The sequence below is a fragment of the Helicoverpa armigera genome, chromosome 14 (genome assembly GCF_030705265.1).
Source record: "Helicoverpa armigera isolate CAAS_96S chromosome 14, ASM3070526v1, whole genome shotgun sequence".
Classification (NCBI taxonomy): domain Eukaryota; kingdom Metazoa; phylum Arthropoda; class Insecta; order Lepidoptera; family Noctuidae; genus Helicoverpa; species Helicoverpa armigera.
In genome coordinates, this window is record NC_087133.1 from 2,239,980 (window position 1) to 2,259,041 (window position 19,062).

Consider the following 19,062-nt stretch of genomic DNA (forward strand, 5'->3'; position numbering starts at 1 on the left):
AAAGCTTTCTAATGGTGAAAGAATATTTAGAATCGGTCCAGTAGTTTTTGAGTTTATCCATTACAACGAAACAAAAAAAGTTTTCCTCTTTATAATATCGATACCTCCTAAGTATACTGAGTCAACTAACTAAAGGTATTTTTATATAAACGTTCTTGACAAAGAGTGATCTTAACGTTTGTGTTAAAAAAAATAACAATAATTACCGAGATAATTTCACGTATACTAAATCAGTTTCAACATCAGTTAAAATCGTACATTGTAAACTGATCTATTAACATCGTACCAGTGTACGCGGGGCGTGAGGGAGGACGTATCATCATCCTCCGAGCCTTTTCCCAATCATTTTGGGATCGGCTTCCAGTCTAGCCGGATTCAACTGAGTACCAGTGCTTTACAAGAAGCGACTGCCTATCTGACCTCCTCAACCCAGTTACCCGGGCAACCCGATACCCCTTGGTTAGACTGGTGTCAGACTTACTGGCTTCTGACTACCCGTAACGACTGCCAAGGATGTTCAATGACAGCCGGGACCTACACTTTAACGTGCCATCCGTGCGTGAGGGAGGACGTATACAAGTGTGTATTGTGGCTCAGTATACGATGAATGGCGGCGAGTGCGCATGCTGTTTTAAGTAATAATTCTGTTTCGTAAAATTACTATTGTTCGTATATAACTATATCGTGGTTGTATATATCTAATACTAGCCGTTTTTCCGCGGTTTCACCCGCGTCCCGTGGTAACTACTGCCCGTACCGGGATAAAATATAGCCTATGTTACTCATGGTTAATGTAGCTTTCGAATGGTGAAAGAATTTTTAAAAACTGTCAAGTAGTTTTTGAGCCTATTCATTACAACCAAACAAACAAAGTTTTCCCTTTTTATAATATTAGTATAGATAATTGTACATATTAAATTACTATTCGTAACAGAATGCAGTCAAACAGAGCGCGAAAATTTTTTAATTTACTCAAAGAAAATGTGAATAATACCATTGATACAATAAAAAATAACACAGGAATCGATTATATGATTCAAACAAGGGATGAAGAGGGTAAGTTATCTTTATTTATGTGTATATGTATGATTTTGTTATTTTCGTTTAATAATTCTTGTTCACGTCGCTTAGTATGCCGTATACAACTGCAATTACACCAGTATACGGCGAACAACTTATAAAAAAAGACACTTGACTCGTCTGGCTATAATAATGTATTAGTAAATTTTTTTATAGTTTTGTGTTAATTGTGTAATTATATTTGTTTTTATTAGTTAAATAAATAATGTATTAATTATTATTGTAATGTTAAATACAAAAATATGATTTCTTATATTTTTAATTTTATTTTTTTGTTTGTTTTAGGGTCTTCATTGCCACCTAATGCAAATTTTACGGAAGAGGAGCTATCAATACTTGATGATGTTGATTTGAATGCCACTCCTGCATCTGACATTAACAATATCACATACTCGCCGTGCAATAATGACAAACGTCGTCGTAAGCGGATTTCCATAGCTAAAAAAGATAAAGGAAGGCTAAGAGAACGTTTGCAGAAAAAATGGAAAGATCAAGAGCGGAAATATAATGTTAACAGAGGTTTGGAATATGTCAGTAGAAACGGAAGAATGCATGGTAAGAGAAATATGAAAACTTCTTGCCCTGTTACTTGTCGGAAAAAATGCAGTGAGAAATTAACGGAAGATATTCGGCAAAGAATTTTTGATACGTTTTGGAATATTGGAGACCACTCAAGACAATGGGATTTTTTAGCAAGGTATGCTGTAAGAGCTGAAAAAAAAAGAATTACTGTGGATAAAGAACATTCAAAACGTCTTCATACTATTTCTTATTACCTTCCAAGCAGTCAAGGAGATAATATTGAAACTGCAAAAGTACCGGTTTGCAAGACCATGTTCTTGAGAACCCTTTCTATCAGTTTTAATTTTGTTTATACAGCTTTGGAAAAGTCCGATAAAAAAAATGGATTTATTGAATCAGATCAGCGTGGAAGACATATTAATCATCCAAAGGTGATCAATGAAGATATGGTTCGTAGTGTTATAGATCACGTTGAAGCATGTTCCCCCGTAGAATCCCACTACACTCGCCAAAAATCAAGTAAAAAATATCTTGAGGCCTCTTTGACCTTCCCAAAAATGTTCAAGTTATATAACGAATGGTTTGATTCTAATAAATACTCTTCAAAAGTAACTACAGTGAGACAATACCGTGATATCATTAATAAAAATATGAATATTGGTTTTCATAAACCCAAAAAAGATGTTTGTGAACAATGCCATATTTATGAAAACAACGAGGAGGTCTGTGTAGACAGATAAAGAGAAGCATGAAGAGCATTTATAAGAAAAAGAGAAAGCCAGGAAAATGAAAACACACGAAAAAGAATCAGCGTTAAAAAATAATGAAATCCTCACAGCAGCATTTGATCTTCAAAAGTGATTGATGATTTGTTAAACCTTAGAACTATTTTTTTAAACGGTTTTATTTAGCTCACCCCGTTTGTTTTATTATTTATTAATTCTTGGGTCAGAAATTGAAATTTCAGTGACTTCCTGTTGTCAGATTGATCTGAAATTTGGTACACACCTTTATTTCCGATGACAATACAATATAGTAATATCAATAACATTGCAAATCCAAGATGGCCGCCGGTACAAAATGGCGGATAACGTAGGTTTTATCAATCCCGTCAATGTGGGTATCAAATGAAAGTGCTCAACCAGTAGAATACAATGTACTATATAAAATTCAAATCCAAGATGGCGGCCTCTACAAAATGGCGGATAACTTAGGTTTTATCAATCCCATCAACATGGGTATCAAATGAAAGGTCTCAACAAGTAGAATACAATTTACTATACAAAATTGAAATCTAAGATGGCCGCCGCTACCAAATGGCTGATAACAATTTTTAAACGGTTTTATTTAGCTCATCCCGTTTGTTTTATTCTTGGGTCAAATTTAGTAATTCAAATTTCACCCTCTTCCTGTCACCCGATTAATCTGAAATTTTGTATACACCTTTTATTCCGATGACAATACAATATAGAAATATCAATAACATTGTAAATCTAATATGGCCGCCGGCACAAAATGGCGGATTACATATTTTTCCACAACCCCCTCAATATGGGTATCAAACGAAAGGGCTACACAAGTAGAATACTGTCAGCAACCCCAGCGGGGCCCAACAGGGCCAAGGCCTGCCTGGGCTTGGGTCGTAGGCCTTTTATGTACCAGTGGCCCTGGTACATAAAAGGCCTACGACGAAACATAACTATTTTTAGTCAGTAAGAGTCTGGCACTCCCTTACCGCTGCTGACTCAGGGAGGGGTCACTTGATGATTTTTGGCGTCGTTAAAAAAAACGACTTTTTAAAAAATTAGATTGTAATAAATTATCAGATAAGAGACCGTGTAATAATGATGCACTAAATGAATTAGATAGAATGAGGAATATTCGGTAGGCATTTTCATTAAATACTAAAAACTAGAAAATAAAAAATCGGTAAAAAAACTTTCAGTCAAACGGTTTTATCTTATGTGCACTGAAAACTAGAAAATAAAAAAATTGTTACTTACCTGTCAACCTACGTAGGTGGTCTTGGTCATATTTTTATTTTCTAGTTTTCAGTGCACATAAGATAAAACCGTTTGACTTAAAAGTTTTTTTACCGATTTTTTATGAGCATTACAAGCCTAGACTGTTACGTTATTATTTTTTATATTTTTTAACGTAAGTTACTATTTTTAGTTCTTATTATTTTTATTGACTTACTAAAGAAGTAGGTACCTGTTTTAGTTTGATTGAATGTTTGTTGTTTTTTATGAAACTCTAATGATGGAACACTGATATTTTTTTTAATAGTGATTTTTTATGTTGTAGCTTTTAGTAAACCTATTATGTTAATTGAGTCCCGCCGGAGTATACCCGGTCATGTACATAAAATGTCATTCAAAACAAAAATGAGCAAAATCAATTTATACCAAAGAGTTTACAATTTTTATAAAAAAAAAACATGTACTTTATTTCGAATTAATTCGATTTCATTAAAATATAAACAATATGCCTTCAAATCACTCTATTGTAAATTAACTATTATGTCAGTTGACTTATTATACTTAGGAGGTATCGACATTAGTATAGATAGTATAGATAAATTCCAGTGACTCATATTGTTGCCCTTTAAAAAAAGTATTTCTTTACAAGGCATTGAAGAGAGTATTTTTTTTATTTATTATTTAACTTATGTACGTATATATTTTTGTTCCAGCTCAGTTGATAACCATGTTAAAGGGAAATAAACTTGCTCTGTACCAAGGTTACACGTATTACAAGATGAAAAAGAATAAAAAGTGGTTTTGCACGTCATATCCTATTTGTGATTGTTATTTAGAACTAAACTCTGACATGGTGGTTACAAATAAAAAGGTCGATCATTTTCATAAAACTAGATCATTGTTTAAAACTTCAACTGGAAGATATACTCGTGTTTAAAATGAATGTGGGAAATAACTTTATAGGAGAGAGGTACCAGTCACCTCTTCAACATGAATTTAATTCGAGACTTAATGGCCTTGTTCTCGAATACACTTTGTATAGTTATCGGCACGAATCTTGAGCTCTGACCTACATCTGCGCAGAAGTGATTTATTAACAAAGAACCAATCCCGAGTGACGGCTATGACGCGATGCACTGCGGGCCAATCAACGCTTTAGCCCGCCCCCGTACCTCACTTCATACTACAAAAGGGACCCAATAAATTACTTCTGCGCAGGTGAAGGTCAGAGCTCAAGGTCCGTGCCGATAACTATAACTTTGTAGATTTTGTTAATAGCACATGTTCTTATTTTACGCAATGCAAAAATGGAGCGCTTGGAAATGTCTGCTCTTAAGATCTTTTTATGACGAATATACTATGCTGAAGCTACCCACGGTCTTTTAAATGTATTTTTCCCTAAAGCAATTAATTTAGGTTATTTCTAAATTAAAATAACTTTTAAATTGAGTTGCCGTAAAACTGTTTAATCAATATTTTATAACTCGTTGTGTTTTCAGGTGAAATGATCACTATGTTCAATGGCAAAAAACTTCTCTTGTACGATGGTTATACATTTTACAGAAGGAAAAATCAGAAGAAATGGTTTTGCACTAGTTCTCCATGCAGATCTTTTGTGATCTTTGATGATAAGTTATCAATTCTTCATTATCTGCCGGAACATCGTCATGGCAGGAAGAGATTGGTGGAAACACCTAAGGGATATGTTCGTGTATAAAAACTACTTAACTACTATAAAAAAAAACGACGTATTTTTTTATGTGTTCTAATTAATATAATGATGATTGTACAAAAAATCTATTTCTGCTGGTCGCAGCAAGTACAATGTATCTTGACAAATGTTATTGTAAACAGTGCAATGTGTTTTTTGTTTTTATGAAATAAATATTTTTATTATATTATTATATTTATTAATTTTCTAATTCAATACGTGTTTTTTTCTAGTTCAGTCAGGTATAATTTTGAAGTCCTTACGAAGTATTCCACTTACGGTACCAAAGTTTTTAGCACCAATGCATTACACTTCCAGCACCAATGAGTATTTACCATTGGTGCCGAACAGATTGATGCTAGAAATATTGTTGCTGTAAGTGAAGTTTTTTATTGCCTTTGCCATCAAAAATTCAATACCTAACCCCCGCACTCCGACATTTAATGATTACTTAAGTCACTCCTTAGTGACAGATTCTCGTAGAAATTCTGCACTAAGGAACGGCTTAAGTGACCATTAATGATTACTTAAGTCACTCCTTAGTGGCAGATTCTCATAGAAATTCTGCACTAAGGAACGGCTTAAGTGACCATTCTCTACCAGTCTCTGAGCGTGTCCATTTGTGGTACGCAATTTTCAAACTGACAGAAGTTCCTCACTCAAACTGGTTACTAAATATTCCGTAATATTTTGTGTTTTCAGCTCAAATGATCACAATGATTAATGGCAAAAACCTGATCTTGTATGATGGTTACACATTTTACAATAGGGGAAGTCAAAGGAAATGGTACTGTACAAATTTTCCCTGCAAATCTTTTATAATCTTTAATAATAATTTATTAGTTCTTGATTACCTTTCGGAACATCGTCATGGCAAGAAGAAATTGGTTAAAACACCTAAGGGATATGTTCGTGTATAAAAATACGTATTTTTTTCAAGGAGAAAGATTATTTTGTGGAAGATTAAAGAGCAATCAGGGTTAAATGCTATAACCCTTATTTTATACCTACAATGTACTTATTTGAACTTGTGGTCACATTAAGGCTTATTGTCACAATAAAATAACATAAAAAAACATTTGCAGATTTTTTATTTTATCCTTCGTTATTTAAAAATTAAAAGACTACTGAGGTATAAAGTATTATATTACAAAAAAGGCTAGTTAGCACAGTGCAGGGCACCCCATAATAGAAGCGAAAAGTCCCTTCTTTGAAGTGTGGCTCGGGCCACTGTACGGACGGCCCGGAGTGTGCCCTGCCCGGGAAGGGCACCGCCGTGTCCTCGTCGAGGCAGTCGGCAGCGGCGACCTCTCGCGCCCGGCCCTGGTTCAAGCCACCATAGACGTGGGCCTGTGCGATGAGTTCGGGTGCCTTATCGGCCTTCCGTCTCCTGGGAGACACGGACCCGTCTCGGCGGCGCGCGTTGTTCCACGCGTGGGTTTAAGCCACTAACAGTCTGACCTCACGCTGCACACTCACGCTCTCCGAGTCCCTCACGCTGCTCCCCCACAGTGGGAGGAATTATTTGGTGATTTATCATAAAAAGAGTCTATAATAACTTGAGCTGTTTCTAAGAATTAGTAAGTAGTCAGACGATTATACCATATTTATTACTTTGGCTAACTTTGACCAGCTATTATGAATTAGATCCAGATAAAGTGATTAATCTATCACACTGTCTACTCAATTTGGGTATTATATACAATGACCAGTCATTATGTATAATATATATTTACTCACTTTGGCTGTAACATATACACATATAGATTAGATTTTTTTTAACGATGGCAATGAATGGCGATGAAATAAATATTTTTATTATATTGTTATATTTATTAATTTTCTAATTAAACACGTGTGTTTTTCTAGTTCAGTCAGTTATAATTTTGAAGACCTTACGAAGTATTCCACTTACGGTACCAAAGTTTTTAGCACCAATGCTAACAGCATCCACTTCCAGCACCGATGGGTATTTGCCATTGGTGCCGAACAGATTGATGCTAGAAATATTGTTGCTGTAAGTGAAGATTTTTATTGCCTTCGCCATCAAAAATTCAATACCTTACCCCCGCACTCCGACATTTAATGATTACTTAAGTCACTCCTTAGTGACAGATTCTCATAGAAATTCTGCACTAAGGAACGGCTTAAGTGACCATTAAATGTCTCTGAGTGTGTCCATTAGTGGTACGCAATTTTCAAACTGACAGAAGTGCCTCACCCACTGGTTACTAAATATTCCCTAATATTTTATGTTTTCAGCTCAAATGATCACAATGATTAATGGCAAAAACCTGATCTTGTATGATGGTTACACATTTTACAATAGGGGAAGTCAAAGGAAATGGTACTGTACAAATTTTCCCTGCAAATCTTTTATAATCTTTAATAATAATTTATTAGTTCTTGATTACCTAGCGGAACATCGTCATGGCAAGAAGAAATTGGTTAAAACACCTAAGGGATATGTTCGTGTATAAAAATACGTATTTTTTTCAAGGAGAAAGATTATTTTTTGGAATATTAAAGAGCTATCAGGGTTGAATCCCTTATTTTATACCTACAATGTACATATTTGAACTTGTGGACCTATTAAAACAACATAAAAAACATTTGCAGATTTTTTATTTTATCCTTCGTTATTTAAAAATTAAAAGACTACTGAGGTATAAAGTATTATATTACTGTAAAAAATATTTACGATTACGAAAGGAGACTTCATTTGGCCAACATATGTAAGTATATACAGATATAGATTAGATTTTTTTAACGATGGCAATGAATGGCGATGAAATAAATATTTTTATGATATTGTTATATTTATTAATTTTCTAATTAAACACGTGTGTTTTTCTAGTTCAGTCAGGTATAATTTTGAAGACCTTACGAAGTATTCCACTTACGGTACCAAAGTTTTTAGCACCAATGAGTATTTACCATTGGAGATTTTTATTGCCTTCGCCATCAAAAATTCAATACCTATATTTCGGAGTGCGGGGGGCACTCCGACATTTAATGATTACTTAAGTCACTCCTTAGTGGCAGATTCTCATAGAAATTCTACACTACGGAACGGCTTAAGTGACCATTAAATGTCTCTGAGTGTGTCCATTAGTGGTACGCAATTTTCAAACTGACAGAAGTTCCTCACTCAAACTGGTTACTAAATATTCCGTAATATTTTGTGTTTTCAGCTCAAATGATCACAATGATTAATGGCAAAAACCTGATCTTGTATGATGGTTACACATTTTACAAAAAATCTCAAAGGAAATGGTATTGTACAAATTATCCTTGCAAATCTTCTATAATTTTCGATGATGAGTTATTAGTTCTTGATTATCTAGCGGAACATCGTCATGGGAGGAAGAGATTGTTTAAAACGCCTAAGGGATATGTTCGTGTATAAGAATACGTATTTTTTTCCAAGGAGAAAGATTATTTTGTGGAAGATTAAAGAGCAATCAGGGGTAAATGCTATAACCCTTATTTTATACCTACAATGTACTTATTTGAACTTGTGGTCACATTAAGGCTTATTGTCACAATAAAATAACATAAAAAACATTGGCAGATTTTTTATTTTATCCTTCGTTATTTTAAAATCAAAAGACTGCCAGCCCACGGTATAAAGTATTATATTACTATAAAAATATTAACGATTACGAAAGGAGACTTAATTTTTCAAACATTATAACGGTACCACGTAACGGTGCCACGGTAACATAAATAGATTAGACTTAAAACAATATGCTTTTATTTGGGCTATAGGAGTAGTTCTCCCGAGATGCCGGAAAAATATCTTGTGTAAAAGCTATAATCGATGTGAAACCGACCGTTATGCTGGCTTCAAAAATTATAATTTTTGAAATGCTTTATTATTTCAGGTGAAATAATTAAAACGAACAATGGGGCCGAAGTGCTATTGTATAACGGTTACACGTTCAACAAGATAAAAGTGCTCAAGAATAGCGTCAGATGGCGCTGCAGTAGCCGACATATATGCAAATCTTACGTTATGACCGACAACAATTTGACCATACTACAAGGTTCTCTAGAACATAATCATAATAGGAGGAAATTAGTTCAAACGAGTTCTGGTTCATATATTCGTGTGTGAATAAGAAGTAATGTACTTTAGTTGTAATGTGTTTAGATACCAATAAAATAAGCTAACCAACCATTTTTTATATATTTTTTTTATACATAGGCTTAAAGTAAAACCGAACATATTTCATTAAAGGAACTGCAGCATATTTGGAATACTGCAGGTAGCTTGGAATACTTCGATATCTAAATATATATAAACGCCATCTGTGTTTTTATGCCGTAAACAAAACGTCAAACGATACACGAAGCCATACAGCATTAACAGGACGCCATCTTGACATTCCGGCCATTTTTTGGAGTGGATGGATTGGATGTCCCAAAATAAAATAGTGATATGTCAGAACGTGAACAGCGGAAGATAAGGAAGAGCTGGAGAAAGACGAGATACATAAGTTCGGCTTAATAAAGGCGTCTTAAAAAGAGAAGTTTTCATTGTTTTTCTTTCTTTTTCTCAAAATATATAGGTGGTGATGGAATGTGCATATTTTGGCCCAAAAAAATTTTTGAGACAAGCTAAGTTGGGCTGTCAGCACCTTAAACCTTAGAGTCCATTACATAGGAACATAAGTTCGGCATATACATATGTATATACACATGTAGAATAGACTTTAACGATGGCAAAAATCATCGAATGACCCCTCCCGCTGTTGGAGGCCTTTTATGTACCAGGGCCACGGTAACATAAATAGATTAGACTTAAAACAATATGCTTTTATCTGGGCGATAGGAGTAGTTCTCCCGGGACGCCGGAAAAATATCTTGTGTAAAAGCTATAATCGATGTGAGACCGACCGTTATTAGTTATTATTATAATTTTTGAAGCCAGCATAAGCTATATATGCTTATGCTGGCTTCAAAAATTATCATTTTCAAAATGCTTTATAATTTCAGGTGAATTAATAAAAATGAACACTGGGGCGGAAGTGCTATTGTATAACGGTTACACGTTCAACAAGTTCAGTGTGCTCAAGAATCGCATCAGATGGCGCTGCAGTAGCCGCCGTATATGCAAATCTTACGTTATGACCGACAAAAAATTGACAATACTACAAGGTTCTCTAGAACATAATCATAATAAGCGGAAATTAGTTCAAACGAGTTCTGGAACATATATTCGTGTGTAAATAAGAAGTACTGTTAGTACTGTACTTTAATTGTAATATGTTTAGATATCAATAAAATAAGCTAACCAACCATTTTTAATATTTTTTTATACATAGGTTTAAAATAAAACCGAACTTATTTCATTAGAGGAACTGCCGCATATTTGGAATACTGCAGGTAACGTGGAATACTTCGATATCTAAATATATATAAACGCCATCTGTGTTTTTATGTCGTAAACATAACGTCAAACGATACACGAAGCCATACAGCATTAAAAACAGGACACCATTTTGACATTCCGGCCATTTTTTGGATTGGATGGATTGGATGTCCCAAAAAAATAGTGATATGTCAGAACGTGAACAGCGGAAGATAAGGAAGAGCTGGAGAAAGACGAGATACATGAGATCGGCTTAATAAAAGCGTCTTAAAAAGAGGATTTTTCATTGTTTTTCTTTCGTTTTCTCAAAATATATAGGTGCTGATGGAACGTGCATATTTTGGCCCAACATTTTTTTTGAGACAAGCTAAGTTGGGCTGTCGGCACCTTAGACCTTAGAATCCATTACATAGGAACATAAGTTCGGCATATACATATTATGCATATACACATGTAGAATAGACTTTAACGATGGCAAAAATCATCGAATGACCCCTCCCGCTGTTGGAGGCCTTTTATGTACCAAGGCCACGGTAACATAAATAGATTAGACTTAAAACAATATGCTTTTATCTGGGCGATAGGAGTAGTTCTACCGGGACGCCGGAAAAATATCTTGTGTAAAAGCTATAATCGATGTGAAACCGACCGTTATGCTGGCTTCAAAAATTATCATTTTTAAAATGCTTTATTATTTCAGGTGAATTAATTAAAACGAACAATGGGGCCGAAGTGCTATTGTATAACGGTTACACGTTCAACAAGATAAAAGTGCTCAAGAATAGCGTCAGATGGCGCTGCAGTAGCCGACATATATGCAAATCTTACGTTATAACCGACAAAAATTTGACCATACTACAAGGTTCTCTAGAGCATAATCATAATATGAGGAAATTAGTTCAAACGAGTTCTGGTTCATATATTCGTGTGTGAATAAGAAGTACTGTTAGTACTGTACTTTAATTGTAATATGTTTAGATATCAATAAAATAAGCTAACCAACCATTTTAATATTTTTTTATACATAGGTTTAAAATAAAACCGAACTTATTTCATTAGAGGAACTGCCGCATATTTGGAATACTGCAGGTAACTTGGAATACTTCGATATCTAAATATATATAAACGCCATCTGTGATTTTATGCCGTAAACATAACGTCAAACGATACACCAAGCCATACAGCATTAAAAACAGGACGCCATCTTGACATTTCGGCCATTTTTTGGATTGGATGGATTGGATGTCCCAAAAAAATAGTGATATGTCAGAACGTGAACAGCGGAAGATAAGGAAGAGCTAGAGAAAGACGAGATACATAAGTTCGGCTTAATAAAGGCGTCTTAAAAAGAGAAGTTTTCATTGTTTTTCTTTCGTTTTCTCAAAATATATAGGTGGTGACGGAATGTGCATATTTTGGCCCAAAAAAATTTTTGAAACAAGCTAAGTTGGGCTGTCAGCGCCTTAAACCTTAGATTCCATTACATAGGAACATAAGTTCGGCATATACATATGTATATACACATGTAGAATAGACTTTTGACGATGGTAAAATTCATCAAATGACCCCTCCCGCTGTTGGAGGCCTTTTATGTACCAGGGCCACGGTAACATAAATAGATTAGACTTAAAACAATATGCTTTTATCTGGGCGATAGGAGTAGTTCTCCCGGGATGCCGGAAAAATATCTTGTGTAAAAGCTATAATCGATGTAAAACCTACCGTTATGCTGGCTTCAAAAATTATCATTTTCAAAATGCTTTATTATTTCAGGTGAATTAATAAAAATGAACACTGGGGCGGAAGTGCTATTGTATAACGGTTACACGTTCAACAAGTTCAGTGTGCTCAAGAATCGCATCAGATGGCGCTGCAGTAGCCGCCGTATATGCAAATCTTACGTTATGACCGACAAAAACTTGACAATACTACACGGTTCTCTAGAACATAATCATAATAAGAGGAAATTAGTTCAAACGAGTTCTGGTTCATATATTCGTGTGTGAATAAGAAGTACTGTTAGTAATGTACTTTAATTGTAATGTGTTTAGATATCAATAAAATAAGCTAACGAACCATTTTTTATATATTTTTTTACACATAGGTTTAAAATAAAACCGAACATATTTCATTAGAGGAACTGCAGCATATTTGGAATACTGCAGGTAACTTGGATGACTTCGATATCTAAATATATATAAACGTCATCTGTGTTTTTATGCTGTAAACATAACGTCAAACGATACACGAAGCCATACAGCATTAAAAACAGGACGCCATCTTGACATTCCGGCCATTTTATGGATTGGATGTCCCAAAAAAAAATAGTGATATATGTCAGAACGTGAACAGCGGAAGATAATGAAGAGCTGGAGAAAGACGAGATACATGAGTTCGGCTTAATAAAGGCGTCATAAAAGAGGATTTTACATTGTTTTTCTTTCGTTTTCTCAAAATATATAGGTGGTGATGGAACGTGCATATTTTGGCCCAACATTTTTTTTGAGACAAGCTAAGTTGGGCTGTCGGCACCTTAAACCTTAGAATCCATTACATAGGAACATAAGTTCGGCATATACATATTATGCATATACACATGTAGAATAGACTTTAACGATGGCAAAAATCATCGAATGACCCCTCCCGCTGTTGGAGGCCTTTTATGTACCAGGGCCACGGTAACATAAATAGATTAGACTTAAAACAATATGCTTTTATCTGGGCGATAGGAGTAGTTCTCCCGGGATGCCGGAAAAATATCTTGTGTAAAAGCTATAATCGATGTAAAACCTACCGTTATGCTGGCTTCAAAAATTATCATTTTCAAAATGCTTTATTATTTCAGGTGAATTAATAAAAATGAACACTGGGGCGGAAGTGCTATTGTATAACGGTTACACGTTCAACAAGTTCAGTGTGCTCAAGAATCGCATCAGATGGCGCTGCAGTAGCCGCCGTATATGCAAATCTTACGTTATGACCGACAAAAATTTGACAATACTACAAGGTTCTCTGGAACATACTCATAATAAGAGGAAATTAGTTCAAAAGAGTTCTGGAACATATATCCGTGTGTGAATAAGAAGTACTGTTAGTAATGTACTTTAGTTGTATAAAATAAGCTAACCAACCATTTTTCATATATTTTTTTTTATACATAGGTAAATTTTCTATACTAATATTATAAAGAGGAAAACTTTGTTTGTTTGGTTGGTTGTAATGAATAGGCTCAAAAACTACTGGACCGTTTTTTTAAATTCTTTCACCATTCGAAAGCTGCATTATCCACGAGTAACATAGGCTATATTTTATCCCGGTACGGGCAGTACTTACCACGGGACGCGGGTGAAACCGCGGGAAAACGGCTAGTTATAAATAAAACCGAACATATTTCATTAAAGGAACTGCAGCATATTAGGAATACTGCAGGTAACTTGGAATACTTCGATATCTAAACATATAAACGCCATCTGTGTTTTTATGCCGTAAACATAACGTCAAAAGTCAGGACGCCATCTTGCATTTCCGGCTACCAGCCCCCAGCGAACGAGAACGAAAGACATGCAATTTTAAGTTAGGTTGGTGTGTTGTTAATTTGGAATACCGGGAGTGAACATAATTTGGAGTATTCCAAATGCACATTTTATGAGTAGATATTGATTATTACCTTTTTTTTAGAAATGTCAGCATCTCAAAAATACAAGAAGAGAAAAACGTGGGACATGGAGGAAATGAACGCTGCTATTGTCGCTGTTAGAGAAAAGAGAATGGGATACTTAAAGGCAGCTAAACAGTTTAACGTTCCCAGGTCAACACTTTTTCGATTTGTAAATGATAAAGACTCTCCTATTGAATCAATAACAAATAAAGTTATTGGTAGAAAGCCAGTTTTTGGTCAAGATATTGAAAACCTGTTGGTGGAGTACGTATTAACTATGGAGAATAAGTTTTATGGGCTGACTAGAATGGATTTGCGCCGTTTGGCATATCAACTCGCTTTAAAAAATGATATTAAAAACCCTTTTAGGGGTGGCTTTGCTGGGAGATACTGGCTAAAAGGGTTTTTAAAACGACATCAGGAAATTTTGTCCATTAGGCAGCCAACCGAAACTTATGGATTTACAAAAGAAAGAATGGACGAATTTTACGACAATCTTGAAAAAGTCCAAGATGATAAGTCATTCCCTGCTACACGCATATTTAACGTTGATGGGAGTGGTCTTTCCATAGTCCAAAGTAAAATACCAAAAATTATAGCTCGTAAAGGCAAGAAACAAATTGGGGCAATGACATCAGCCGAAAGAGGGTCCTTAATAACTATTGTAATTTGTATGAGCCCTGCAGGAATATTTGTTCCTCCCATGATAATATTCCCGCGTAAAAATATGTCTGATGCATTAATGAGAGGAGCTCCAGTTGGTTCTATAGGCAAAGCACATCCATCGGGGTGGATACAAACCTACTTATTTACGCAATGGTTTCAACACTTCTTAGATTACGTGAAACCTACAGAGGCATCCCCAGTGCTCTTGATTCTCGATGGACATTACAGTTATACCAAGAACATAGAGTTGATAGATCTAGCAAGACAACATTATGTGACGATCCTGTCACTACCACCTCATTGTACGCATAAAGTTCAACCGCTAGACCGCACTTTCATGGGACCCTTAAAATGCTACTATAGTGAAGAAGTTCGTGTGTTTCTCAGAGAAACTAATAGACTCATAACACCATATGATGTTGTTGAGCTATTCGGAAAAGCCTATATCAAGTGCCAAACGGGAGAAATTGCCTCTAATGGTTTCAGAGTCGGTGGCATATATCCATTTAATCGAAATATATTTACTCAAGCTGATTACATGGCCGCTGCTGCAGATTTTCAAGAGGAACAAAACTGTCAAACTATTTCAACGACGATCGCGTCCCCCACGGTTGCTTCTTTGCCATTGGAGAATTTTGATAACACACAGCCAGGACCGTCAGGTAGTAGAACAGAAATTCACTCCCTTGTTACTCCCTCTCATATTTCTCCCGTGCCCAACAAAATAAAAAAGAATACTAGCAATAGAGCCCGTAAGCCAGAAAGATCGGCAATAATCTCAAGGTCTCCTTATAAAAAAGACCTTGAGAATGCACAGTTAAAAAAGTCTGATAAAGAAAACAGATCACATAAAGAAAATATTAAGGGAAAAGGCAAGAAAAAAATAACAAAAAACACAAAGAAAAAAAATGTGACAGACAGTGACTCATCAGATCCCGATCCTGGGGTTATATCTGGAAATAGCACAGACTCTTCCGACGGTGCAGCGACAAGATATGAGACTGCAGTCCCTACAGACGAAAACGCCGAATGTTTTTTCTGTAACGGAAAACATAGCGAGGATAAAGGGGGTGAAGAATGGGCACAGTGCTTAATGTGCGAATTATGGGTTCACGGTGCTTGTGGTGGTTATGAATCCGACGTGTATATTTGTGATTACTGCAAGAATAGTAAACTGTAAGTTCAAACTGAACACGATCTCTGATTATTGTGACTGATTACTTAATAATTAGATGTTATTTTAGGTTTAAAAAGATTGATTACCTAGAGAGCTAAAGACTATAAAACTATTACAAAGATTAGAATTCTATTAGTTTGTAAGAAAAAGTGTTAGCAACTTTCAAAAGAAAAATGTGAATATAATTTATCTGCGCCCTAAGCCAAATCACGTTTTTGGAGTATTTTGAGTTTGATAGGCATTTTGATAAAATATCTAGTATTTGGATGCGAAAAGCCGAAAATCGATCTCAGTGGCGTGCACTTGGAGAGGCCTATGTCCAGCAGTGGACTGCGATAGGCTGATGATGATGATGATCTGGTATTTGTTATATTTGATTGTTCGCATTATTAAAGTTTAATATTTTGACAATAATTTAATGTATTTTTTATTGAGCTATCCCGTTTCTCCTTCAATTTATTTTCAAAAAACAAATTAGTATTCCAAATATGCTGCAGTTCCTCTATGCATATTTCTGTTTTGTTAATTATATTATATATAGGTACAAGATTTTATGTAGGTATCCTTTAATCAACTTGGTGGTGATGGAATGTGCATATATGAAACATAGCATAAAACTTGAATCCCAAGTTTTGAAAAAAAAACTGAACTTTTAGAAATAGTAGTTTTTTTTTATTTCATTTGTTTTCAGCCAAATTAATAACAATGTGGAACGGTAAGAAGCTTGCTCTGTACCAGGGCTACACGTTTTACAAGCAGTATCTTCGGAAGAATTGCGATAGATGGGTTTGTACCAGCCAACCAAAGTGCAAAGCTTTCCTAATAACCGACAGCGATATGAAGATTTTCAACTGTAGTATTGATCACAATCATCAGAAAAAAACAATAATTGAAAAAGATGGAGTATATATTCGTCTATGATATACTGCGTGGGTTGGTACATTTTGTATGAATGTAGTAAAGGTTTATTATTCTTACAATATTATTTAAAAAATAAAAGAAAAAATTGAAGTAGCTCAATTAATTAAACCCCTACACAATTCCGTACAGAATTCTTCTAAAAAGAGGTACTAGTAGCAGAACATTCACGTCTTAATATTAAGGTCTTTTTACAGGCATTCCTAGTTTAGGGGCCAGGGTTTCAACATTTGTGTGCCTTCAATTAAATTGTAAACCTGCTAGATATTTAGTATTTTGTAAGGATTTGCATCAATAAAGCATTTATTTATTAATAATTTTTGAGGGAATTCATTTAATGACCCCCGCTGCACTCGCAGCGAGTGTGAGACTCAACCCCACCATGTTCCTTCCTATGCAACTGGGTCGCGGTAACTCTTTCGAACAATCCCGCCGCCCCGGTAGGCTTTGGCCCTAATCGGCACGTCTTACGACGGATAACTGATCAGTCTCTAGATTTGCTTACTAAAGATAGAATTTAGTATTAGTATTGGCCCCACACAAGTACCTAATGTCAAATTCCTATCTATAGTAAGTAAGAGATCGGCGACAATGAATTCTATCTTTCAGTTCAACTTATAAGAATGGTGACCGGGAAACTGCTGGCTCTCTACGGTGGCTACACGTTTTATCAAAAGAACAAATCAAGCAGAAACATATGGCATTGTACTTCATTCCCCCGTTGTAAAGCCTTTATACAGTTTCATGTTAATTCTTTGGATGTACTGATCTTCGATGGCTTTCATGCTCACAGAAGAAAGACCCTTGCTAGGTTCCCTAATGGAACCTATATAAAATTGTAAAAAAGAATCCTACCTGTCAAGTGTGTGACCTGTGTGTTAAGTGATACTTTAACGGCCGTTCCCAATATTCATTCTATGTGTTATTATGCTTATTAGAGACTAGCTTCTGCCAGCGGTTCACCCGCATCCCGTGGGAACTACTTCCCGTACCGGGATAAAAAGTAGCCTATAGCCTTCTTCGATAAATGGGCTGTCTAAGACTGAAAGAAATTTTAAAATCGGACCAGTAGTGACCAGTACTCGGATCTGAGATTAGCGCGTTCAAACAAACAAACTCTTCAGCTTTATAATATTAGTATAGATATAATTTTAACATTACAATTTCCATCTCTAGCAAGCAAAGCAACAAATAGGTATAATATTAAGACCGGCCTTAACTGACACTTAGATTATTGTATATGTTATGGACCATAAACGCGGGCGTTATTAATGCCCGCATTAATCACCCGGCATTATGAATGGTCGTGCATTATAAATAATGCCCGAGCATTATGAATAATGTCTAGCTTTATCGGGCTGAATGATTAATTGTTACTGTCTTAACTTCATTATTTATCACATTGCACGGTCATAAATATATTGCTACATGACAGTTGGGCAATTTGATAATAAAGCTATATTTAACGCGGTACGAGGGCGGGGGGAGGGGTGTACGCATGGCGTGATACGCTTTGACCAATCAGAGACCGCCATTCTTCGTGCGGCTCGTGTTGTGGACTTCAAGCGCTGTTGTTATGTTTAGTTTTGCATTGAAAGTGAACGCGGACGGACGCGAATCGGTTTTACTTGGGTTTACGAATGAGAAATACCTGTTAGTGTGTATTTTAATACAATTAATCATGGATATTTCAAAATTAAACGAAATGAAGCGTCAATTTGACGAAAGATTGAGTGAGTTAATGTCGCTTAAAGGACAAAATACTCAGTTTTTCACTAACGAAAGTTATACTGAGATGATTGAAAAAGTTAAATCTGCAAAATCAAAGAAGTCGCATAAAAAACCCGAAGATTATCAGCGTTTGCGAAGATTTGACCTCATGGCTGTTGGAGAAACAGAGAAATTGATTGTTCCAGTCAAAGACAATATTATAAGGTACTACGTGAAAAACAACGAGATATTTCAGATTTT

The 19,062-nt window shown here is 35.4% G+C and overlaps 1 protein-coding gene across 1 annotated transcript; it reads left to right on the plus strand.

Annotated features, from left to right (window-relative positions):
- The first annotated feature begins 11,093 nt into the window (after window positions 1–11,093).
- Window positions 11,094–16,763, plus strand: LOC110379667 (uncharacterized). Its single transcript, XM_064037822.1, has one exon. The coding sequence runs from the start codon at window positions 14,353–14,355 to the stop codon at window positions 16,174–16,176; it is 1,824 nt and encodes a 607-aa protein (XP_063893892.1). The 5' UTR covers window positions 11,094–14,352; the 3' UTR covers window positions 16,177–16,763.
- The last annotated feature ends 2,299 nt before the right edge of the window (window positions 16,764–19,062 follow it).

Bases quoted from the DNA above. Each gene is read 5' to 3' on its own strand.
- LOC110379667 (XM_064037822.1), top strand. From the start codon at position 14,353: ATGTCAGCATCTCAAAAATACAAGAAGAGAAAAACGTGGGACATGGAG.